This window comes from Cyprinodon tularosa, unplaced genomic scaffold, assembly GCF_016077235.1.
Source record: "Cyprinodon tularosa strain WSP-4 unplaced genomic scaffold, ASM1607723v1 ctg100, whole genome shotgun sequence".
In the NCBI taxonomy this organism is placed as follows: Eukaryota; Metazoa; Chordata; class Actinopteri; order Cyprinodontiformes; family Cyprinodontidae; genus Cyprinodon; species Cyprinodon tularosa.
In genome coordinates this window covers 853860-878701 of record NW_024037783.1, presented here as the reverse complement: position 1 = coordinate 878701, position 24842 = coordinate 853860, and the positions used below count along the sequence as shown (strand labels likewise).

The window sequence follows — 24842 nt, the reverse complement described above, 5'->3', positions numbered from 1 at the left end:
GGATTAAATTATCTAACGTAACATTTTATTGATTGGTTTCAAGGCTCTAAACTCTTCAGCACATCAGTTGCTGACAAGTCAGGTGATGTGGGGGGGAGTGGTGTTTACCATTCCTCTGTGGAGCATTTCAAAATATTTTCTAAAGTCCTGAAATGAACATTGGAGAATAAAGTTTATTATGTGTCCATTTAACAATTTCAAAGTTAAGCATTTTGAATTATTGAGTGATAAAAAAAAAAAAAAAAACATGATGACCCATTTTTAGTCTATAAGTAGGGACCTCCTGATGTCATTAAAAAGGAGTTGGTACCCAATATGTCCATTATGCCTTGCACTTTATGGTACATTCACACCAGAAAAGTCCTTTGGTCACTTAGTTTTGTCCAGATCAAAAGTTGATTTTTTCTTTGTCCATTTCGTATTGATATTGTAATTTTGCAAGTGAACTATAATTTACAACAAAGCCCTGTTTGACGATCATTGCTTCCGTAGGTCAGAAATGACTACAGCAGGACAGAGCGTAAACCAGAAATGGAAGAAAACTACCATGGGGTCCTGCATGCAGCACCTCTGCTTTGGATATGTATGATTTTATTTCAGCTGCAATTACACTGAGCGTCAAAAGCAGATCATTCAATGTAGATTTTTAGACTTTTATATTTCTAATCTTGTGACGGTGTTTGAGAATTCATCTTTTGAGCTGAGGGAGATCCATCACTGGTTGGCAGCAGCGCTGCTAAGCAACAGAGTGTGCAGCAGGAATTAATTCGATAATAAGTTTATGTAGCATTTGAGACGGAGACCTGAAACCGCAAACCACACTAGGGCTCGTTAAGTCGTGAGTGGAAGCTAACCGTGTCCACCTCTAACTTCACACCTGCACAGAAGGTCTCAACCAACAAACTCTGGTCCTTTTAAAACGGACCAAACGTGGCAGGTATGAATACACCCTAAAAAGGTTCCCAGGGTCACTGGAAGACGAATGAGGATAAAGCATCACAGAACCTACACTGGATTGGTTTTTTCCAAAAAAGTCTATTTTCGTTTCAAACTTCCAAACAGCTACATTTCAAGTCTCATTTGACTAAAAATTAAATATAATTCTTAAAGTCTCAATAGAGCTCAGTGAGCTCCAAACAGTTATGTTTATGAAGGAAGACAGGAAACACTTTCTGTTCAACTGACCCCAAACACACCACTGCATGCGGATTGTACCTAAGGAGTGATATGAAAGCCTCCCTGCTGTAGGCCCCAAACATTAAGCTTTTAAGATTTGGTTTGTTCTCCATTAATCTTCAAGCATGTGTGAGCATGCCCTTTAATTAATGATATTATCTCTTGTGTAGAATCTTATTTGAAGAATGCATTGAATGGTGCCATCATTGAACTATCGTACAACTCTGTCTGCTCTTACTTTTGAGTAAATCTTAATAATTAATTCATATTAATACATTCAAAAAGCTCTAATGATATTATTTGCAAAATCAAGTTTCTTTCCTTTAGGGACCAATTAACTTTAATCAGACTTTTAATACTTTAATGATCTGCATGTGCGTAGAGATCCACTGAGGTTTCTGAGATAAAAAGAAAAAAAAAACAGATCTATCAAAGAAAAACTAAGGATCTAACCGTCCATACAAGTCACCGACATTAGGAGCAGGAGGAGATTAGGACAACCCAAACCAATCCAACTGAAGTTAGAGCTTAATCCAACAACTTTACAGTCACTCTGACTGAAACAGGTACAAGCCCACCGGGCTAATAATATAGCTCAAGAAAATATTACAAGACATGGCAAGGATCATTCTGGCTGATCATTCAACTTGCAAGGCCACTCACTTTGTAGCGAAGCTATTAGTCTGTAAAAAAAAAAATTACCCAAAAACCTTTCTCTTCTGGTAAAATTAAAATAATTACGAAAACATTCACATTCTAAACTCATGCAACATTAGATTTAGCAGAAAACTGTGCATAGCAATGACCTAAAACTGTAACATATGCAAGAGAAAGTGCTGTGGCAGAAAATATTATACATGCGGCATACATCTAAAAGAATGTTTAAAATTTAGCACAAGGGTGCTGATGCAGCCTGAATGCAACTATGCAAAGGGTGTAAATATAGGAAAACCAAATCTGCAGACATGGAAGGCCTACTAAAAGGCTCTCAACATGTTTAGTTATTTGCACAGATCATGCACGTCTGGGAACAAGCAGAGCTGGTGATGATAGCAGAAGCCTTACCTTCCCTCCTTTCTCTGCACGTTCTGAGTTGTAAAGCTGCTTGCAAGACAAATCAAGGGGAGACACAGAAGAAAACTTAGCAACTGGAAAGCAGAGACGGTTCTGGGAGGTTTGCTGAAGTCCTCAAAAACCAAACGTTATAACAGGAGGAGAGAAAATTCTTTGCCAAATCAAAATCTATCAGAATGTGGAATCTAAGACTCACTTTGTCCACACAGTCATCAAAGAATGCCAGGCTGGTGTCCTTGTCGCTGACGAAAGAACATTCCTCAATGAAGCGGATGAACATCTGGGTCTTAGTCATGAGGGAGTAGAACTTCTGGTGTGAGCGGTCGCGGCTCTTCAGGAAACCTACAGAGAGAAAATATGACACTTTAACATCTGCACTGATTTCACTCTGTTTAATTTTCCAATTTGCTTCAGGAAATGTGTAGCTGATTCCATCTGAAGAGAGAGAAGATGAGCTCCAACAGGAACAATTAACTGACTTCCTCCAAAGGTGTGTGATTTTGTGGTTAAGACTCCATTGTCTTATAAAAGGCTGTAACATTTTCTATAACCTCCATTTGTCTTTGGAAAAAGCATGCCACAGTGTTATTAGTGTAATGGCCAATTTGAAAGTGCGCAAACATCGTGAACAGCCATCATAATTGGTGCTGAAAGCAGCCTAACTGAGTAATAAACCTGTGCTCTTATCAGACAGGGCAGGAAGGATGGCTGCTGGCACGCAGCTCAGAGGTGGACAGCTAAAGCTTCCTGCAGCTGAAAAATATTTCAATCTTGACAGAGGCTAGTTGTAAGCAGGACCATCAGTCACTTCGAAGCACAAAGCCTCTCTCAGATTCTTTTTCCCAGTATGAAAACATCACTTTCTTAGTGTCCTGGGGAGAATATTAAGTTATGAGTTTTCTACAGAGTTGTGTCCATCTGTTTTTTTCTTTCCTGTCTGAACTACAGTTATTAATGAATGGTCTTTACTTTAAGATACATACATACAAACTGTATCGCTCTAAAGAATATACAAAGTCACGTAAAAGAGATAATTATACAATCAGTATCTGATAAGGGAATAAGATGAAGTTCTGTTTTTTTATGTATAATGTAGAATAACAAATTGGCATTACTAATGTGAATATAGAAAAAGAAATATATAAGAAGGGGCTCATGCAAGAAGAAGAAGGTTCTGGGTTCGATTTCCGGCCCGGGATCTTTCTGCATGGAGTTTGCATATTCTCCCTGAGCGTGCGTTGGTTCTCGCCAGGTACTCCGACTTCCTCCCACAGTCCAAAAACATGACTGTTAGGTTAATTGACTTGTCTAAATACTCCTTTTACTTCAACAACAATTTAGCAATAAAGGTGTAGTGGTGGATATTCATGAATTTTTCTAAAAGACCCGTCCTCTCCACTTAAAAAAAAATGCAGATGCGCAACCCTGAAACTGGTCCTGAAAGGGAACTCCTATGAAACGCATTTGGGAGCATGCACAAGCCCATTTCTCCTCATGCACACCCTGTTTAAATGTTGCTGTTCTCATATCTTATACCAGCTTACAGTGCCCGAACGTCCGCTCTAAATCCTAAATCCCTTTATCACTATATAAAGCAGGCAAGAATGAATTGTACGTACAGGCAACATTTTTATAGTATTTTTATTTGACATACATTTGCTGCTTTTTCCACACTTCATTAGTCTTTGTTCCCTATTATTACAACTGTATGGTTAAAAGCTATGGCTATGCTATAGCCAGATCTATAGTTATATTATGTTGGGTGTTTTGGGAGTTTGTTCATTTCTAACTATGCATTTGTAAATTTGTAGAGCTGACCTTTCACAGTTATTCTAAACACCTATTGGTCCCTATGCTTTCAGCACCAGACTTTGAAATTCAGATCTAAAAGATTAAACCGTCAATGAAATCAGTTTTTTGATCAAGAAATAAAAAGTTCAGTGGCAACTTAAATGTCACCTTAAGCAATTCTGGTGTGAATAAACAGCAGCTATAGCATTATCAGCAATGACATTTGTCACCTCTGTGAGAGAGGCATCAGATGGTGTTATTACAGTCAACATTTTTATTTTCTGTTTATTTATATAAGAACATAAGGTGATTCACCAATGATGGACATACTGTTCAGTCTCTGCTCAGATAATTGGGTAATTTAGTGACACTGTGGTTCTGAATGGCTGAGACCATCAGTCAAACTGGGCATGATCTTGGCTGAGTTAATCCCCAATTGATGCTGCTGTGATTCTTCAGTCTGTTTCAGTTGCAGTCAGATCCAGCTCCCATGGTGTTTATTTTCAGAGGCTTGAAAAAGATCTTTGAGCCTTTAAGCAGCTGCAGTGTCAATACTGCTGTATCTACCTTGCAAAAGTTCTTTATTTAATCAGCAAATGTAAGCATTTACATATTTAATTTGTTTCCTTTTTCTAATTCTGATTAACTTTTTCAACAGCGTCTAGCTGCAGAACTTCAACAAAATATGTGATCTCAAACATGTAGCATCACTGACCTAATTCCCCTCAAGAATATCACATCTCCTTGGTTATTTTTCTAAGTCATCCTGCATTTCCACTTCACTAAGATAAGATCTAACTGGATGTCATCTTTCTCCCAAATTTTTCAGTCTTCTTTCTTAAAAATAATCGGCATTGTTTAATGTAATTACATGATTTTCATGTAGTCGATGTCTTGTTTTTCAAGCAAATTCCAAACTTCTCCAATTTGCTATAGTGCAGAGGGATCTTGTAAAGTCTCAGAAATGATTAAATTTCACTTTTTGTAGAAAATCTTTATTAATGCACCTTAACCGTATGTCTTTCTACAAAATTATGTTATGGTTAATATATTAGAGATATTCTATTTCAGCACCTTTACTAGGCTGAAGTGGGTGATTGTTTAAAGTCACACATTTTAAGTTCAAAGAAAAGAATCAACTCTCAGTTTCAACATGCGATATCTTTTTTTTGCATTTTTATAAAAGATCTGCCAGCTTTGGAGAGTCTTCAGAGAAAGAGGAATAGATCAGTCTGTAGTGGACTTGTTATGGTTCCTGTGTGAAGGCTTTGAAGAGGCTGCTGGGAAAAGGGAGGACCGGGATAATTTATTCACCCCACTTCCTCTGTGAATTGGATCTCCGGCTTCACATGCAGAGCTGGTTTGAAACCGTTTTGATCGTAAGATACCTTGTAAGTCGAACAGCGAGCTGGCGTCCGTGGCTTTCTCCGAGGGTGCCTGTGTGATTGGTCGTAGAAAGGAGCGGTAGCCCTTTAAAATAGCTGCCATGAATCGCAGGAAGGCTTCCTGGATCTCCAGCTCCAACATGTGGAGAGTCTTCCCACCGCTCAGCTCTTGTGAATCAGTCATGCTCAGCTCCAGCAGCCCATCAGAACGGTAATGACCTGGTAACAGAGATACACATTAGCACTACAAGATTGTTTTCAAAGCAAAAGAGCCTAAAATAAGGTTTGATTATTTGTTTTAGTCAAAAATTTTGAGGCTCCCATTCAGGAAAAGTATGTCTTCGACCAACCCTGAGCTCAAAATCACAAAGGTTATTATACAGAAAGTGCTGAAAAAGATTAAACAAATTCAGCTAAAACTAATTTTGATTACAGGGAATAATGGCCTGAATACTAAAAATGTGGATCCAGCTTTTTTGCTTACTTTGTGTTGTCAGACAGAATCTGGAACTAGTCAACCCAGGATGTAATTAATCAAGGTTGGTTATTAATTTAAAAAGGGGAAGGGATCATTTTTCCCAAAGGGTTTGGTTGGCTGGTATAAGTCTTTGTTTACCTTGAAACCAGAAATAATTATGTAAACATGTTCTTTGGAACAACTCAGGTCACCTTTGTCTCATGTTAGAACTACATTTTTGATAATTTGACACATTAAAACATAAAGGCATTAAAAACAAATAACATAAATCTGTAAGGGGCCAATGCCTTGTCAGAGAACTGTAAAACGAACCTGAACCTATTGAACCTGTGCCACACATGATACTAATCTCTATTCTACAATATCGTTTATCATTCAGAGGCATAAAACGAGGAGATAAAAGCTGTTCACAGCTTACTTAACACACCAACAGCCAATTCTTCTTGTTTTATAACTTGAAACTGGATCCTGCTCCCCTTAAATATGACTTCCTATAATATATTTTTGAAGAAAATAAAAACCAGTTTTAGGCATGAACTTTTGTTTGTAAATGGGTTTATTTTATGCAAATTGTTTAGGTCATTATCAAGTGGAGACACATCTGAGTAACTTCTACTGACCTATAGTTGCTGAAATGAAGAACCTTTAATTTTTTTGGTGTTTAAAATAGGCCTAAAAAAACTTTTCAAACTTAACTTGCATTGATTTTCCCATAGTGAATCAAGGAAATTCAAAGTTTTAACCAACTGTTGCCTTTATGTTTTATACTGTAAAATTTTAAACTTTAAAATAGTTAAATAATCAGACAAAACCCAAAATTGAAATCACTGGTTTCTAAGAAAAATCTAATGGCAAGAAATGTATTCAAAAATGGAACAACCAAGAAGTGAATGAAGTGTCTGAGTAGGTATTACTAAAGTAACCTGGATTAGCATCACATATTTAAAAATATTAAGCTCAGGCTTATGCCTACTTTTACCAAAAGGACATAAAACTTTGGAAAGTAGATCCACTTCCAGACTCCTGGTAGTAACAGAGGAGATTTTCAACTTCAGTGAATCAGAAAATGAATTTATTCAATTACTATGCCTGAATAAGCAGCTTCCTTTGATAGGCCCACAGCCACTGAGCCTCTTAAATAGCAGAGAAATCTGTCAAGAACAGAGTGAGCACCACAGTAGGGTAGACACTGATTAGGATATCACCCCATGATGGATTATTTTTTCTTTCATTTGCTGGATGGAGAGCACAGGGAATAAGTGAAGAATAAAAGCTAAGATTGTAATAGAATAAAATAAAATAAGGACAATTAATAAACCATGTATATTTCTAATAGCTTTGATGACTCAGAGAGCTGTAAAGCTGTAAGCTTAAACCCAGATTGTGTTCCTATTTATATATAATGAACTTTGTTGGTCACTGACAATAAAATTGTCATCAGAATAGATCCCATCCTTCAGGGAGAAGTGGGAGCAATGTAGGGCTGAGGGTCTAGTTCAGGCACCCAGAGAGGCAGACGGCGGGGCTTGAACTCGATGCCTGCAGCTTTCTCAGAGAGCACTATGTCACAACTCCCCTTGACACCTTCCATTCACGCAAAGAAAAATGAAATGTTCAAACCACGGAAAACATCTGGAGAGAAAAACACTAAGTACTCACCATCGACCAGCTGCTGGTGAAGATTACTCAGCACATTCATTAGGTTTTTACAGGCTTTCTTTGGCAGGATCTTCCATGTGAGAGCTCGCTTATCGTCATTGCTGAAAGAGCAAGAGGGACACACTAAGCTCTTTGGCCAAGACTAACCTAAACATCAAAGTTCAGACCACCCTAAAGCTCTTTGGTAGGTAAGACGCCCATGGTTTACATGAAAAGCTGCTGACCAAAGTTTACATTTTGGGAAAAAATAATTCTGGTGATTTTTCTTTTTTAACAATCCATCACCATCCACCTACTCTCTAAAAATAAAAATTCATGACTTGGCTACTTTGTGGACTGAAGAAAATAGGAAAACCCAGCAACAAAGATCAGGCTTAATGTGATGTGAGAGTCACTGGTGTAAACTCTAGTAAATGACATGAAAGAGGTACAGCAAAAACGGTCAGTTCAAAGAGTTCAGCTTAAGTTTAAGGAGCGTTTACTTATGGAAGATGGTGTTTGTGTCCAGGTCCACACAGTTCACGTCAGGCGGAGGGTCATAAAGGTCAAAGTAGCGAGAATCCACTCCAACAATAAATGGACACGGGGCGCTCAACACGTCAGCCAACGCCAGGGGGCACAGCGGGATGTAAGGACAAGGCCAGTGGAAGGGAAAGATCATCTGAGGTTGAGAACACAAACAGAAACTCCAGGCATGCTGCTTCTAGATTACTTTGTTTTAACAACAAAATAAAAGGATTACCACCCTTTAAACCAAACATCTGTGTTTTTCACTGGACATTAACAGTGTGAAAAAGCCATGTTGTGTGATATGAATAAAGAAGAATGTAGAAAAACTCTCCAATGATATGTCACTGAAATATGCCAACATTTAAACCAGCTTATAGCTAAACCAGCTTATATTTTCATTTTTTTCATAGATTCTTCTGGCAATCTGTCTTACCTGTTATCAACTATAGAGAAACAAATAATCTTTAAAAACAATAAGTTTCTTCAAAACAAATGTTTTGGTAGAACAGAATGTAATGATAACACAGTTCATCACCAGTAAACCATTGCAGTATTTTCCTTTTCGTTAGACCGAACATATTTTCATCTAGGCCAATGAAATCATGGACATCTCTGATAAGAAATAGTCATGAATAAAAACCTAATTACTCTTGTTAACGGCTTCACCAGAAAAAAAAAAAAACTGAATGTATTATTATTGCCTTGTCAGAGCCCAGAACTACTGCAAACCACTGAAGTAGGCTGTGGAAAAGACACTGATAAGTGTTGGGGTAACCCTTGCATGTTAAGTGAGAAAATATCACAAAGACAATATTTTGGAAAAAGATAAAACTCCCAACAGACAAATCTGAATTCTGAAACTGAACCAAAGCTAATTTAACAAAATTACTAAGTACAGCATCTGTACTGTTTTGCAGTAGTTTCAGCGTTTGCAAGTTTATACAATTATTCCTGCACAAGTTTTTGTGACTTTTACAGGATACATGAAACATTAAAGGTGGAAAAGATTTGAAATAATTAGCATAGTCTAACCTTAGTTTTTTTTATATCAAGTAGACTTTCTATACATGAGTGAAGCTCCTAAATGGCCCATCAGAAAGGCACCCCTACCCTTTCTGAAAAACAACACATCTTCATGTCAAGAAGCTGCAATTTGGAGCACTCTTCTGTAAAAGTTAACATTTTGATATAATTTTTGTTTAAGCTACTCCAAAACCTTCTGCCTGAATTTTCTGTTTATTTACTTGGTCTCCATAATGCTGTTTGTAGGCTAATGTTCTAAAAAGAAAAAAACTCCAGACCTTAACAGAAAAGCTGGAAATCGATATAATAGTCAAGCGGACTCCTTTCACTAATCAGGTGACTGTGTTAATGAAAATTATTGGACTGGATTCATTAAATGGTACCAGAGTAATGCAAAAACACAGCACATCTGACAGATTTTAATGTACAGAAATTATTTTTGCTTTAAAGGAAGCCTTAAAGCAGACCATAAAAAAAAAAAAAATCAACAGATATTACAAGCGTCTCCCAATCTAAATGAAGTTACTCTACAATTTGAACATTTTCAAGTCCTCTGGTGAAAATGAAACAAAGACACAGTAACTTACAGACACCAAAGCCTCTGTGACACTGGTCAGCACTGCGGGCCGTAAAGAATGGACCAGGATTTTATGTTCAGTCACAGCGAAAACAAGTAAGGTGATGGCGTTCTCTGGACCGAGGTTATGAAGCAGTGTGGAAAATCTTCCTCCACTGAAGAAAACAGAAACATAAAAAAAAAACATCTTTAACTTCAGAAATCTGTAATGGGGAGATGTGAAAATGCTCTATGCTCTCTACATCCTGAAAATATTTCCTCCTAAACTGATTTACTTTTAATACATCATTGGTGAAATGTTAAGATATTGTTGCAAGTTGCAAGAAAATGTAAAGACTTTCACTGAAAATAATAATGCAACCATTTTTGGCATTTACGTAATCATATTTAGTTACTTTATCACAGTTGTTTCATGTTAGCAGGGTAGGACATAAAACAGTTGTGTTAACGTGACTAAATATGATACATGCCAAAAGCAGTTGCATTCAAAAGAAGCTTTTCACACAAAAAAAAAGAAAAGAAATTGAAAAAGAAAATTTCTTAAGTATAAAGTAGGTTGAGGAAGCAGACGTGACTGATCTTAGTGAGACTGTTCAAACAATCCTGAACTATTTCAAATACTGTACCAACCTACAATAACAATCCTAAATTTAGAATAAAATTAGACAAATCAATAGTGCACTTTTGCCAGAATGGCCCTTAATGGTCAATATGTTGGAGCTAATGTCTGAGAGGAAGATTTAGGTTTGCATTAAGAGCAGCTACTCTCACCTGAGCGGTAATGGAGAACTCACTGGCTGGCTCAACATCAGGCTGTCATGAGGAGAAAGCTGGAAGAAAGCTGAAAAGTGAGAAAAAAAAACCAACCGAGCAAGAAAGAAAAACAAAAAACACCTGCAATAAATCATTTAAGCACTCATTTATAATGGAGGACCCAACTACAACACCCTGCAGGCAAATCAAGCAACCTTCTTTCACTCTTTCCCTCTGTGCAGTGGTGATTATCCAAGATTAACATGCAAAGAATACAGTCCTGCAATTAAAGAGCATACCTGCACCAAGATGCGGGGCCTTTGGGAAGAAGGGAAGGGAACTTTGTGCATAAAGTGAGAGATGTGCCTGAGAAGAAGAAGAAGAACGGGGGAAGTGAGGCCAGAAATAACAGCAGTGGGTGGCAGAATACTGTGTTTTATGTGCAGCAGTGAAACATTGAGAGGCTGTTTCATATTTTACCAGAGGAACAGAAATTCAAAGAAACACTTTAATACTACAACAAATTCCAGATAGCATCATCCGCGTTTGTCTGATTTAAAAGTCAATAACTTTTTAATAGTACATTTTCTTTTCTATAGTTATCAGACCAATTTCTATTGGAGTATTACACATTTCCTTGGAGTAAACTTGTTTTAACTTTAGCTGACCCTTTTTTTTTCTTTCTAGAAATAAATCCCGACTCAATCCTTCTTGTTTATTTCTGTTCTGTCTGTGGCTTTACTTTTGCTTTGTTCTTCTTTCATGCGTAAAGTACTGCCCCTGCTGTGTCTCTTTACAGGATGGAGCTGCTGAAAAAACTACGGTTACCACTGCATGGATATATATGGACTACAATAGGTTGCATGTAATGAGATATGAAATGGACCAGCTTAGAGCTGGGCGATATGGCGATATATATCGTGAGGACGAGAGAAACATGTCTATCGTGACCTTTCTCCTCTATTTTTTCTATCGTGATAAACTTCTTTATTATTATTATTACTGCTAATATACATTTTAATATAATCTGTTAATATAACATTTTGCGTTTTTGCTATGCAAACTCTAAGTGTATATAACGAAAAAAAAAAGAGAATAAAAAGATAATGTGTAGAGAACGTGGTTTTGCGACACTACACCGCTTTACGTCACGCGGCTTTGCACCATACGTTTGCGACATTACTGATGCAGAGAGCCCGTGAAATTTCTTTCTGGCTTGAAAAAAAATTAATGATGGACACCCAAGAAGATTTTACCGTTAAAGCGGAGCTGCCTGGCTTATATGCTAGTTGTCGGGCTTAAGTGGAGAGAGAGGTACGCAGTGGTGCGACGCATTATGCGTTGACTACGGACATGTGGATGAGTAGAGCAACACAGCCTTATATGAGTCTCACCATCCTTATCACGGACTGGACCCTCCGCGCTCGGTGTCTACAGACCGTGTACTTTCCTGAGGACCACACCGGAGTGATGCTCGCCCAAGGTATGAGCCTGACATTGCTATGCACTTTTGTACGTTCGCTAGTTTTACTATTATTGGTTTTACTAATATGCTTACACCAATGAACTGTGTGCTTTTACAGCATACGCATCCATTACTGGACCTCACTGATATTATAATTTATTCTGAAGGGGGGAAAAGTGAAGGCTACTGCACCTGTGAGTGTTGTGTTTACACACAAAGGTGCTGTAGCATTCACTTTTTCCCCTTTAGAGTAAATCATACTGTGTGTATTAGTGTGTACTGTTTGTTATAGTTTGTTGTATAGTACTGTTGTGTTCCATGTTTTTAAACTGTGCAGCACGTTTCTCTTGTGACTGCTGAAAAATAAAGAGAACAACTGAAACACCCATAATTGTGGTACAGGTCGTATGATGGATCACATTTTTAACTACACTGACACTCCTATCCAGTAGAACATGTGGGCATTTTAATTAATGTAGTTATTACCAGTGCAGACACATTTCTTCTTAAATAGGCGAGGCGCCTCCTAGTGGAAAACAAGGTAAGTGAAAGACAAGAGAAAAAACTGGCCTTGGAATTTTATAAAATGTCAATAACAAATGAATATTAAATGATTAATTACTGCAGCGCAATAGCCAAGATTCTATACTGTTCACTGTCATGGCCGCAAATTGCATAACTGGTGTTCTTGGTTTGGGGTTGGGATTCTCATATTAGGAAACAAGATGATGGGTAAAAAATAGGCGATGAAAGATTTTTTTCAACCCTGTCCATCTGACGGACTATGAAAACATAAAATGCAACATCAGTTGTGGTATATCGTGATATATATCGTTATCGTAATAATAATAAAAAATAATCCATATCGTGATATAGTATTTTTTCCATATCGCCCAGCCCTAGACCAGCTTGTCCTGTAAATTACCTAAAAAGACATTTGTTGATTTTGGCAATAAGTGAACACATAACTTATTTTCAAGAACAAGAAAACTAGTTCTCAACTTACTTCTCAATGGGCAGCGCATGAGGGCCAGAGATGGAGTATCGATAGAGGAATGTGAGAAACTTGCGGAAAGCATCAAAGAAGGGCCAGTGTGAGAGCAGGCAGATACACTTGTTGGTGAAGACAGAGCTGGCATTAGCGGTGCTGTTTTCAGTGGTGTTGGAGATGTCTGCTGCAGAGTTGGATGGAGATAATTTGCTTTGTTCTGGACCCTGGAGACCCAACTGGGAGAACTGCTGATCAGTCAGGCACTCCTGTGGGTACGGCTCATAAAACTGGATGGCGGCGCCATAAACCTGAAACAGCAGTTAAATCACACCTTCTAAGTACAGAGCAACTCACATCCACAAAAATAAATCACCGGGAACAAAAGTTGTATAATTATATTTTGTACTGTGAATAAAAATGATGATAGCAAAGATGTCCCGCAAACCTCAGCACCGTTTGTAAAGTCTTAGCTCTATGTTAGTTAATCAGCCATCAGCTGGTGTTTTTTATGTGGAACTCCAGAAAATCCAGTATTTTTTTTACAAAACCATTTCACCTCCTGAAATCAGTATAGATATGCTCTGTGAAAAAGTTAAGTTTAATTTTTTCTGAAACGTAACAAATGTAACATTTTTAAGATTTTTACTCTATTTTATGTACGAATATAAATCTGAGATTTCGATTTATTTTTTCCAATAAAACAACATTTCAGACATTACATAACTGCTGTTTTTTTTTTTGTTTTTTTTTTTTCCTTTCTCCAACACCACTGTATCTGAAAATAAGTAAACATTATCTTTCTATATATCAGATTTTACTGATAGCTGACGGCCATCTCATGCTTTGCTGCTCCTGGGCTTTGAAGTGGTCCAGTGTTGACTTCTGTTCTTTAGCCCTGCATGTTTTTTAGGTCTAAAACCAAACTGTATTCTTTTGGTGCACATTAGTGCATAGAGGAAAGATATAAAACATTTTCTGCAGGAAAACATGTCAAATATAAATTATTAGTATAAATTATGTATAGTCAAGCTAGAAAAAAAATAAATTTATGGAATTTAACTCTAGATTTATTTGCTCTCCTGATGAAGATTGGCAAATAAAATAATTTTAAATGATAAAATGAAAGCAAAATAATTCAGTCAGTTTTCATCAAAATTGGAAGAGACTAAATTCTGTTTCTTCAGGGAAGCAATGGCATAAAAAAATCTTTCTCATGGTAGATGCCATCCATGGTGTTTGCTTAATGTAACAATAGACTTTAAGAGAACAATTTATTTTCCTCAATGAGACTAATATGCAGTTTTTGAGTGAGAAACCCTACAGTTGGATCTGGTGTGATGCAACACAGGTAAAAGGTCTGAACAACACATCCTTTGAAGCATTCGATGCAGGTAAAGTATATATATATATATATATATATATATATATATATATATATATATATATATATATATATATATATATATATATATATATATATATATATATATATATATATATATATATATACTGTATATTAGATAAAATCAAAGACCTGGAAAAGTTAAAAAATGAGTCACCATCCTTCCTCCTCATCTCCATGCATCACAGCAGCAACTAAAACCTTTCTCCAAACATGAACACAAACACACAGAGATGTACACACAGTTCCTCGACCCAGCAGCAGAGTCTGACACGATTTGAACTCCTACTCCATTAAACAAGTGCTGAAGATTATTTGTTTTCCTTCTGATTGTGTTTCACCTCATGGTTCAGCGATAGGGGTCAGCTCTGGTCTCTCCCAGCATGACCACTTCACAAACAGAACCAGAGCAGCAGGGTAGGGTTTATGTTTTTGCTTCTGAAGTCAGGAATAAGCATTCCTACAAATTTTCCATCTCAATTCTCTACTTTTTCACAGTGAAATGCCAAGAGATAATATAATCAGGACTGTTTACAAAGTTTTGATTTTATTGTCTGTATGTTGAATATTAACTAAATGCTGAAGTTAATGTCCAATTTAATAAAGAGGGTTAAAGCTATTCAGGTATTTTTAAGGGCTCTATTTTAGTGAAAAAACATATAATACTAATGAATACTGCATCACGGATGAAAAATAGGGCGTGTATTATTTTATGTCAAACCAGACACTTTGGGTTTTTGATAAATGGGATGTTTATTTCATAGTCAACTTTATTATATAGGATCATGTGAGCACTGTACAGCATGAACCCGAAAGTTTTTCATGTGAGCAGTTTAAAATAAAAAGGAAACACCCACAAAAGACATGGATTAAATAAATTAGGAATCTAATAGGAGATAAAATATTGCACATTTGTTCAATTTGTAATCATAATCAAAAAGCTGATTTGAATTAAGCTGTGTATTGCTTCTCAAGATATTAAAAAACCAAAACTTAGTCTGTAATTTATCTTGTAGGTCGAGAGAAAACTGGGCTGGTCTTCCTCTATCCATTTTTTGGCCCCAATACGATACATGGCTGTGCTGTATCGGCCGATACCGATACCATACCGATACCTTCTGTTTGAAATTGATATGTGTGTGTGTATATATATATATATATGTAGAACTGCATACTATTTGGATGTAAAATAATTGCCATCATGGCTTTGTCAAGCTGCTGCTTACCTTTATAAGGCAGGAAAAAGACTAATACAATGTGAATCCAGTAGAACTTTTTATTGCCTTCCTGGAATGGGTGACAGTAGTTGAATAAACTTTTGGCTCTCAAAATGGTATCGGTGCCCTATTTGTTGGTACTCGCCGATACCGACACCTCTATTTTAATACTGGATTGGGGTCCCGCCAGATACTGGTATCGGTGCAACACTAATAACATACTGCAAACATCCTGTGTGCAGCATGTTATAAGGTTTTGTGATAGAGAATTTGACATGTTTTGACCAACCAACAACAAATATGGTAGTCACAGTTTAACCTAAGGGATGCAGTGCACTGAAGGGTTCATTGTGCCTTTCTGTAGTGTGTTTAGTCAGATACAACATGTGCTTACATGACAGTCATCATTATTATCAGTCTGATGCTGCTGGGTATGGAGGGCAACAAGTGTCACAGTTCAAAACTTATATAACTTGTGAAATAATTATTTAAATGCGCCATTAATTTATTAAAACTGGATAAAAATCTAGAATTGATTTAACAAATAACGGCCTCAGTTAAATTAACATTATTTATTTTATTAAGTAAAAATAGATCTTTATAATTTAATACATTATTTCATATTCCTGGGTTGAAGCACACCATTAATTACTTTAAACTGTCACACATCCATCAAAGTCAAAGAGGCGGGACTAGGGCTACTTCCATATAAACCCTTAAGTCTGCTTGGCTGCTTCTCACTGAGCAAGACAAGAAAACTTTTTCCTGTTTTTCTTTTATTCTAAAGGCATTAGAAAAGTCACACCTCTTTAACTTTTAAGCATGTGTGACAGTTTCAATTAATGCATGGTGGGCTTCAGTGCAGGAGCATGCATAAATTTGCTAAATCATATAATAATTATAATAAATTCTTTAGATAAAATGTATATATTTAAGTGAGGCCCATATATTATTTATTTAATACATTCTGTATGTATTGCTAGTGTTAATAATTTAATCAAACATTAAAATGATTATTTAATAAGTCATTTGCGGAACTTTTTACCCTCCATAGTCAGGCAGATTATTCTGTAAAATTTATAATTTACCATCTTACCTTCTCTCCAGAGGCTCCAGTGAGGACAAAGGTGGAAAAAACAGGGAGGGAATACTTGGTGTTTGCTGGCCAGGACTCAATTGTGGCCCCCATGGGAAGGCAGAAGAGAGGGACTGACTCCGGCAGCGGGAATGACTCGTAGTCCTCCTCTGGGTATCTGCTGAATAAGCCTTAAAGAATGAACAAAAACAAGCACTGTGAATAAAATGGAAGTTAATTCTCTGTGGATGCAAATCAAAAGTTTTTCTGGATTCAAATTTACTTTTCCAGCTGTATTCATTACATAATCACAATGATGTGCCTCATTTAATCATGGTAGAAATCCTTAGCTCTATAATATTCTAAAATGGGTAAAAAAGGATTAGTTTTAAGTGTTTATTTCAATGATTTTGTAACAAAGGCATAAAACTTGCCCAACATTTTTTCTCAATGCGCAGCAAGATTTCTTTATAATCTTCACAAGGACTAGAACTGATCTCTGAAGTGTTGGAAAAAGTTGCCTTTACTTTCTGAGTTTGGGATATTGTTAGCATTGCTTAGAGCTGAAAGCTAACACTCTGCAGCCTAAATAACCTAATTTAAACAGAAAGATTATGACTGAACTTCAACACAATGTTAAATTCATAACGTTTACAGAGCTCTTATATGTAAATGAATATAAAATACTCAAAACTGTCTGTAAATACAGACTGTGTCTGTGGCTCAAAGTGGACATAAATTTAACTTTTCTTTGCACATTGACTCATCCAAAGCGTTAGTCAGCCACAGACACAGTCAGCCAGTCTGCATCCCATGTTAATACAACCGAACTCGCTCATCATTATAATCAGGGCAAGTCTTTTTGTGTTTTTGGCTTTCAAAAGCAGGCGTTTCATGTAGAAAGATAATAATAATGTCAACATGACAAATCTGGTAGGTTTTAAGCAACCAAAACTACTGACATACCCGGAGCTTATCTTATCCCTTATATTTCTGGTCTAAATGTTTTAGCAAGCCTCAGCTTAACAGTAAGAGGTTAGAGAAATCCCCTGATGCAGCCGGTACGCTGCACTACCCGTCCTTTAAAACAAAAACATCCAGGGAATATAGAAATAACAGTAGAAATAATCAGCAAAATAATCATCTCTATTAAAAAAGAACATCTAAAAAAGGGGCCCAAGTCCAGAGAAAGACTACTACCCTGCAGATTTTAGATTCATCCCTGCTTTACCACGACTGAATTAGATGAATAGCTCTTCCACGGGGTTCTGCAGAGATGAGGAAATTGAGATGTTTGATTCAGGCAAATATATCTCTACTGTACTGATATTAAGAGTAATATTCAGAACTATTTCTCATCTCTGATGCTGGATATTACAAGCTTACCAGGAAGTGAAAAACAGACTTGGGACTCACCTGCTTTGTAGGCGATTACGTTAGTTTTGGCCACAGACTTCTTGTAACACAAGTAAACAGAGGAGCCCCACTGTAAGCAGAAAAACAATAGCAGGAATCAGCTAGGGGTGTAAATAATAATCGTTTTGTATTGATGCATCGATCCAACAGCCGTCGATCCGATGCATCGACACGTCCGCAAGAGAATCGATTCATGTTTTGTTTTTCCTCCGATTTATTTTTATCCATTTGCTCCTAGACGTAATTCTGACTCCTGTGCTGCGGTGGAACTAAACCTATTTTGCCCTCCTACCTTGCTTCCTTTAGCCACTCTTTTCGCTTGCACACACACACTAGCTTCAACAGTTGTAGTTTTATTTGTTATTGTTTTTTTTCCAATAAGGAATAACCTTAAAAAAAATGCTGGAAAAGAATACAGAAAATAGATTAAAATTCAGGACATACAAAATCGATCCAGCTCATTCCTTAAACCACGAAGCACCTCTAGACTGTTATCCTTAATTCATTTCTTTATCATCATAATATATGTATCTTTTTCCAACGAACGACATGGCTTTCATGTGAACTTGCTGACCCATATTGTCCTGCGTTTCTCTTTCTGTTCTTCCATCTTGCTAATCCCTTCATATCATGTCTAACCCTGCACCATCATCACCTCTGTGAAACATGGTAGTGGCACCATCAGTTTTTGCTTTAACAGGGACTGGGAAGCTTCTAAGCACTGGTTCTAGAGGGAATTGGGCTTAGGACAGAAAACTCCTGGAAGAACACCTGTACCAGCAGGTTGCCAACTCTATATAAACAGTGAAAATTAGTTGACCAAAGCATATTCATTTGTTATATGGGTCCAGTCAAAGTCTATAACAAAAACCAATGTTTACAGATGCTTTCCATCCAATGTCACTGTTTTGGAATGGTTCTGAAAACATGAACAAAATGATCGGCTTTAAGATATGCAAAGCATGTGGAAATGTGGCCCTGATTATATCAAGATGTAATCACAACAAAAGATGTTCCTACAAACTAATAGCTGAGGTTGACTGAATAAAAATGCAAGCCACTTTTTATTAGTAAAATATTCAGAAAACAAGATTCCTGCTTAGCTTTAAACTAGCCAGTCCAGTAAAACAAATTGAAGTTTGCAAGTATAATTTACCACAATGTAATAAAGCAGCTGTATCTGTTTGTTTTTTTTTCATCTGTGTCTGATTAAACACTGATATATTTCTTGTATGAGTTTACTTCATGCACCAACATGGAGAAAATCTTAATCTTTTAACTTTTTGGTTTAATAAAACAATGGGGGCGGCATTCCCTGGTTGAATTTAAACAAAGGACCCTCAAATAAATGTACACTGTCTCCACCATCAAAACCATTAGTGTTTAAGATCCCATTTGGATCAAATTTAAAGTTCTTGATCTGCTAGAATAAGCAGAAACACCAGTTGTCTGAAAACGTAGGACTGTACGAATGATTCAGGAGCAGAAAATAAGAGTGTTTTGCTGCTGGGACATGCATGTGACCTTCAAGCCCCTTAGCAATACAGCACAAGGAATGTTACCACCAAGATCAATATGACCACATGTTCTTCCTGCTGCACTCAGAAATGTAACTGGAAACTATATTGTGCAAGAAAAAAGCTCTGCATGAATCATGTTGGACAGAGAGAAACCCCAAACCTGCTTTTGATCAGATGACTCCATATTTCAGCTTTGTGATGGAAAATATTAAATAGAACCCACTGTACTTTTATCAGCAACCACTAGAAACCTAGCTGCGATGGTGAAGGGGGCATCAGAGGGTGAGCTTTTATGGGGCTCCTTTTTTCCACAAACACTATTAATTCATGAAAATATCAGGAAAACAATGAGCATAGATCACTGGTGTCCTCATTAGGAAGGGTTAGTCTTACAAACAGTTTTCTACTTTTCAGCTACATATTCAAAAGCTAAATTTTTCCACAACTGTTATAGCAATTGTTTTAGTTCAATGCATTATCAAGCTGGGCCTTAACCTGAAAATGCTGAAGATTATCTTTGACTAAAATTGGATTATCCTGAATTAAACCGACATCCCATAAAGTGCATTATGTGACCATTGAAGCCTTTAGTTTGTCAGCAATATTTTACAATCTGTCAATGGTTTGTTTTAGGTGAAACCAGACCCAGTTAAAGAATCTAAACTCCATTTTCAATGACCCTGATTGTAAATTGATTTATAATCCAAACGATCAGTGAGATGGTGCCGTTTCCCTTTTTTTTTTGTATATGTAAGTGTCAAAAAGATAGTGTTTGATGTGGAGGTTCAGAAATACTGGATTTACTGGGGGGGAAAAAACACAGATCTTCAGGATTTTAAGCTCTCATCTTTTATAAAGTGAAAAATTTTAATTAAAAAGGGATTTCATTAGAAATGCATTTACCATAGTATTGTTGAATAAGGTAGCATCTCTTGTGACTGACCCACAATTTCCTAGTTCTTTCTTTTCCATCATAGCAATGTTTGATCTTCTCTCTGAAAACTACAGCCTTGTTGATACATTCTGTATCCCAATATATCTAGAAGTCTATGGTCTAACTGGTCAAAAATTATAACTTGCATCCAACAAGCCCTTTTCAGATACTGATAAGACTAAAAAATGGAATTGGGCTTAATGTGCTGCTGAAGAAAAAAGTCTAGAAACTCAAACATCTTTTAATACTCAATATTGTCAGAAAGATTAGCAACAGAATGGTGTTAAAGCAGTTTTTTTCCAGCGTAAGTTTAAAACATTCACTTCTAAATCGTATGACTTCAGTTCAGCTCTGGTTATTCGAAGATTTGCTAACATCCAAAGTAGCTGTTTAGTTTTGTCATCTTTGGTTCCATCATCTGGTTCCATATGATGACTAATTTGGCCATACTCTGGTTAGCAGTTTTAGTTATTTCAGTGTCGCTGTTTTTCTTTGTTCTGGCCAGCTGTTTTTTTATGGTATTAATTTAGGCCTCTATTCTGTTACATTAGTTCCCTAATATTGACTCATTATCCTGCTTTCCACTCAGCTGTTAGTCCAACCTTGTCCTTCTGAACCTTTTAAAATTTCCACTGTTTAAAAAAAACTTATGTTGTTTTCAAACCTGGAAATCACTATCAGGCTTCAAAAATGGTACTTACTAAAAATTTTTCAAGAAACCGTAGACATTCGATTGTAACGACTATTTTCCTTATCAGGTTTGTTTAATAACTATTAATCAGGGTAAAGCGATTTAGGTTTAAAAGTAAAATTTATGCATTTAATATGTATTTTATACGATATGTTATACATTATTTCTGTTTAGGGCAATAACCAATATTCAACCATTTCATAATTATCTTATGTTATGTATGTTTGTTTCAACTAATGGGTCTAATATGTAAAAAAAAAAAATGCAGAGAAAGATGTTACAGGTATTTCGTGCATTTCTTACCTGTTCAATAATAGGTTTAGCTGGTATGGTTTACTGATCCTTATTCATTTTTTTTTATTACTAAGTGTTAAAATGATGGTCTTGTCATAATACAAAAATAGAAAACACTTCTAATTCATGTATACCATTTATATGCAGGAAACTTTGAAGATTTGAGAGGAGATCACTGTAAAAATAAAGTGATTAATTTTTGCCTGACTCAGAAATGTCACGCAGTGACTTGGAGGAAAGAAAAATACCAGCAATGAGTTCTGACATTTCAGGAAGCTCGCCTCTCCTCAGGCTGCACCTGCTACCTTAGTTTCCTCCATTTGCAAGGATTTTCTCTTTTTTTGTTTTCTTAAAGGCATTGCACGCATTAATGGAAAAACGAAAATTTCACAGGTATTTTAGGTTTCCTTCCATCATTAAGCTTATTTTGCTACTTTTTTCCAGTTGAATAAGGTCAGCCATTATTTACACTGATAGCAATGGCTCTAAAATAGGTACATTCCCATTGTTTTCTTATAAAGACGGTGGTTTATCAGATTCTCACCCTGCTACAATATTAAACTAGAAAGACGATGAGATGAAATAGAACATATGATACAACCAGCCAAATAATTTGGTGCTTTTTTGAGTCCATGGTGATGGACAGGAACAAAAGAACAGTCTGAAAAGCTCAATCTTATCAGTGCTTACAAATCAGAGTTGGCTGTGTGCTGAGGGCAGATGTTCAACCAAGCCAGTGGCTGAATGATTCCTGTCCTAATGCTGGATGGTGGTTAAGGAGGATGAAGCAGTAGGGACTAAGTCAGGGGTCTCAAACTGGTTCCAGAAAGGGCCGTGAGGCTGCAGGTTTTCTTTCCAACCAAGCAATAGCACACCAGACTCCAGTCATCTCATCAAGTGAGTCCAGTCTTAAAGGAATAGTACACCCAAAACATGATTAGCCTTCATTTTCTACTCCTGCAGCCTCACGGCCCTTTCTGGAACCAGTTTGAGACCCCTGGACTAAGTGCAGTATCTGTACAGCTGGACACCAGCAGTCATGCAGCCACACAAACATTTGTTTGGGTTTGAAAAGGTGCAGATATTCCAATCCTTCCATTAAAACTCATTTGGTTTCACCCGTTTTAAGAAAAACTCACCAAACCAATGGTGAGGTAATAAGAGCAGTTTAACACCAAGCCTCGAGTGTCCTCACCATGCTACTATTGAGGTTCTTGTCCACCTTGCAGAAAGTGTGTGGTGGCGTTTCCCCCTTGCTGGGGATGATGATGCAGATATCAGTGACGGCCAGGGAAGCGTGGGGCTGGCTGTCGGGCGCTCTGCGGTAGGTTATGTAGATTCGCTGGGAGGAGTTACTGCTGATGTTTGCGGGTCGACCCGCGGGCGTGGTCTGGATGAGATGGCAGCCCTGTTTCAGTCGCTCCTTCCACTCATACAGGACTCTACATGAAATTAAATAACAGAATTGTGAAGCCAACAATACCAACCAAACTTAAATAGTTCAATTGAATATATTTTTTCAATATATCAATTTTTAAAATATTTGACCAAAAATTAGATCAAGAATAACCATTCAGTTTAAAGGGAAAATGGTTTGTCTTCATTTGCCAAATGCTTTGAATGATATCCTGTGCAACCAACATCCATGTTTGTCAAAGAACACTACTGCTCTCTACCAGTTTGTGACATAAAGGTGCAGTATCGCCTGTAGAACAAGTCGCAATGCTGATCTGGTGTCATCTTGAAAACCTTTTTCTTGAAAACATTTCGCTACATATGACGGGTTTTTTCTCTGGCCAGAGGATAAATGGCAAATCTAATTTCTAACAGGCTTCAGATTGTCAGTAGTATTGTAACAAAGTAGAAGAGATTGAAAATGAAAGCAACTCAGCTTCTTTTGGGCTAAGTAAAAGTCTAGAACAGGGTCGGTTCTAAATATACTTTGTGGCCAAGGTCACAAAGTATATTTAAAGACCTTAAGACTTTATGGGAGCTTTAGTTTTGCTCGAGTATCATCCACAGAAGGCTTCAATGAATAGATTTCAATGGCCAAGCATAACGTAGTCAAGTGCAAAGTAAAGTTTTCGATGCAGTGCTTTAATCCTTTGATGCAGTGAGTGCGGCTACCACCAGGTTCATACAAGTCAAGAAGTCTTCGTTGGTGAAATGATCTTGACTTTTATTTATTTATTTTTATTCATTTATGTGTGTATTTTTCAGGGACAGAACACATTACTGAAAATGACTGTAAATTTGATGTATGAAACTAGTTTTGTCATGGTTTTAGATCCGCTTTAGTTTTCTTTTTGAGTTTTCATTGGTTTCATTTCCATTTTATGTCATTCTAGTTGTTTTTGGTTGTAATTTTTGAGTTCTATGTATTTCTTGTTAACCCTCAGTTGTGTCAGTCTCCTTCCCCTAGCTCCCTTCTAGATGTCTGGTTGCTTGTCGTTTCTTGATCCTCATGCGTATTTTTCCTGACATTAGCTAGTTTTTCGTTTTCTGTATTTTGTTATTTTTGGATTTTTGCCTCAGTTGCCACCTTTTTGAATGATTAACTCTGCAAGAAACTAATTCAAGTTTCGTCTCTGCATCTGGGTTCTCCAAAACCTTCACTCAACCTGACAAGTTTTCAACTGTTGTCCTTGGGCAAGGTGTATAATGCCAACAACAATTATAAAAAAAAAAATCATAAAATAAACAGAAAAAAAAAATAGGCTACATACTCAGAAGGGCAGGTCATACAGTTCAAACAGATACATTATTATAAATAGGTATGGATTGGGAGGTTTAATGAGGAAGAATGTGACTAGTCCACACGGTGCCCTGAGAGTAATCTAATAAAAAATTTTGGAAGAATTAAACAGATGACAGGAAGCAAGGCCTTCTTATTTACTGTTAGATTCAAACCACACTAAATCCTCTAATAGAAAGATGATCAGACATTTCATGAAAAAATTAAAACAAACCCTTAAACAAAGTGGAAAAACCTACTCATATGAGTTTTAACAAGTAGTTGCAAAGGGCAGGCTGAGACCATATCAAAGAGGGATGTCATTTAATGCCTTTGCATACAAAGGTAAATAAACCTGCATATCCCAGGCACTTTGTTTTTATATCCCTGGCTGAATTAAATTGAAATAATTATTTTAGTTGACTAAAATGTTATTTGTGCCCAACTCCTTCCACTTTTAAATATTTGGAGCTCATCATTAAGGTTTAAAGCTAATATGAGTGGACACATGCAAAAAAGCGCTCTAATTATAAGATTTGATTGCTGTAATATGAATACAGATTATATGAATTATCTGTGAAGAACAGAATGAAAATAAGCCACTTTTAAAATAAACTGCAGATAAATTATTTTTTCAAAGCTGATACTCCTTTTACATAGTTGTTAAGGGGGAAGCC

At 36.7% G+C, this 24842-nt stretch overlaps 1 protein-coding gene across 10 annotated transcripts in view; it reads right to left on the bottom strand.

Annotated features, from left to right (window-relative positions):
* Positions 1 to 24842, bottom strand: part of LOC119772815 (C-myc promoter-binding protein-like) — a 71316-nt gene that overhangs the window by 22567 nt on the left and 23907 nt on the right. For 5 of the 10 annotated variants that reach the window (XM_038269506.1, XM_038269580.1, XM_038269744.1 and 2 more), the window contains exons 3-14: positions 22627 to 22873; positions 17993 to 18062; positions 16598 to 16767; positions 12898 to 13190; positions 10726 to 10792; positions 10445 to 10503; positions 9684 to 9828; positions 8046 to 8224; positions 7564 to 7664; positions 5430 to 5645; positions 2447 to 2592; positions 2242 to 2277 (exon numbers count right to left, since the gene is read on the bottom strand). In XM_038269506.1, coding sequence (XP_038125434.1) covers positions 2242 to 2277; positions 2447 to 2592; positions 5430 to 5645; positions 7564 to 7664; positions 8046 to 8224; positions 9684 to 9828; positions 10445 to 10503; positions 10726 to 10792; positions 12898 to 13190; positions 16598 to 16767; positions 17993 to 18062; positions 22627 to 22873 — 1729 coding nt within the window. The remainder of the gene's footprint in view (positions 1 to 2241; positions 2278 to 2446; positions 2593 to 5429; positions 5646 to 7563; positions 7665 to 8045; positions 8225 to 9683; positions 9829 to 10444; positions 10504 to 10725; positions 10793 to 12897; positions 13191 to 16597; positions 16768 to 17992; positions 18063 to 22626; positions 22874 to 24842) is intronic. The other 5 variants (XM_038269663.1, XM_038269828.1, XM_038270121.1 and 2 more) reach the window with 1 other exon arrangement.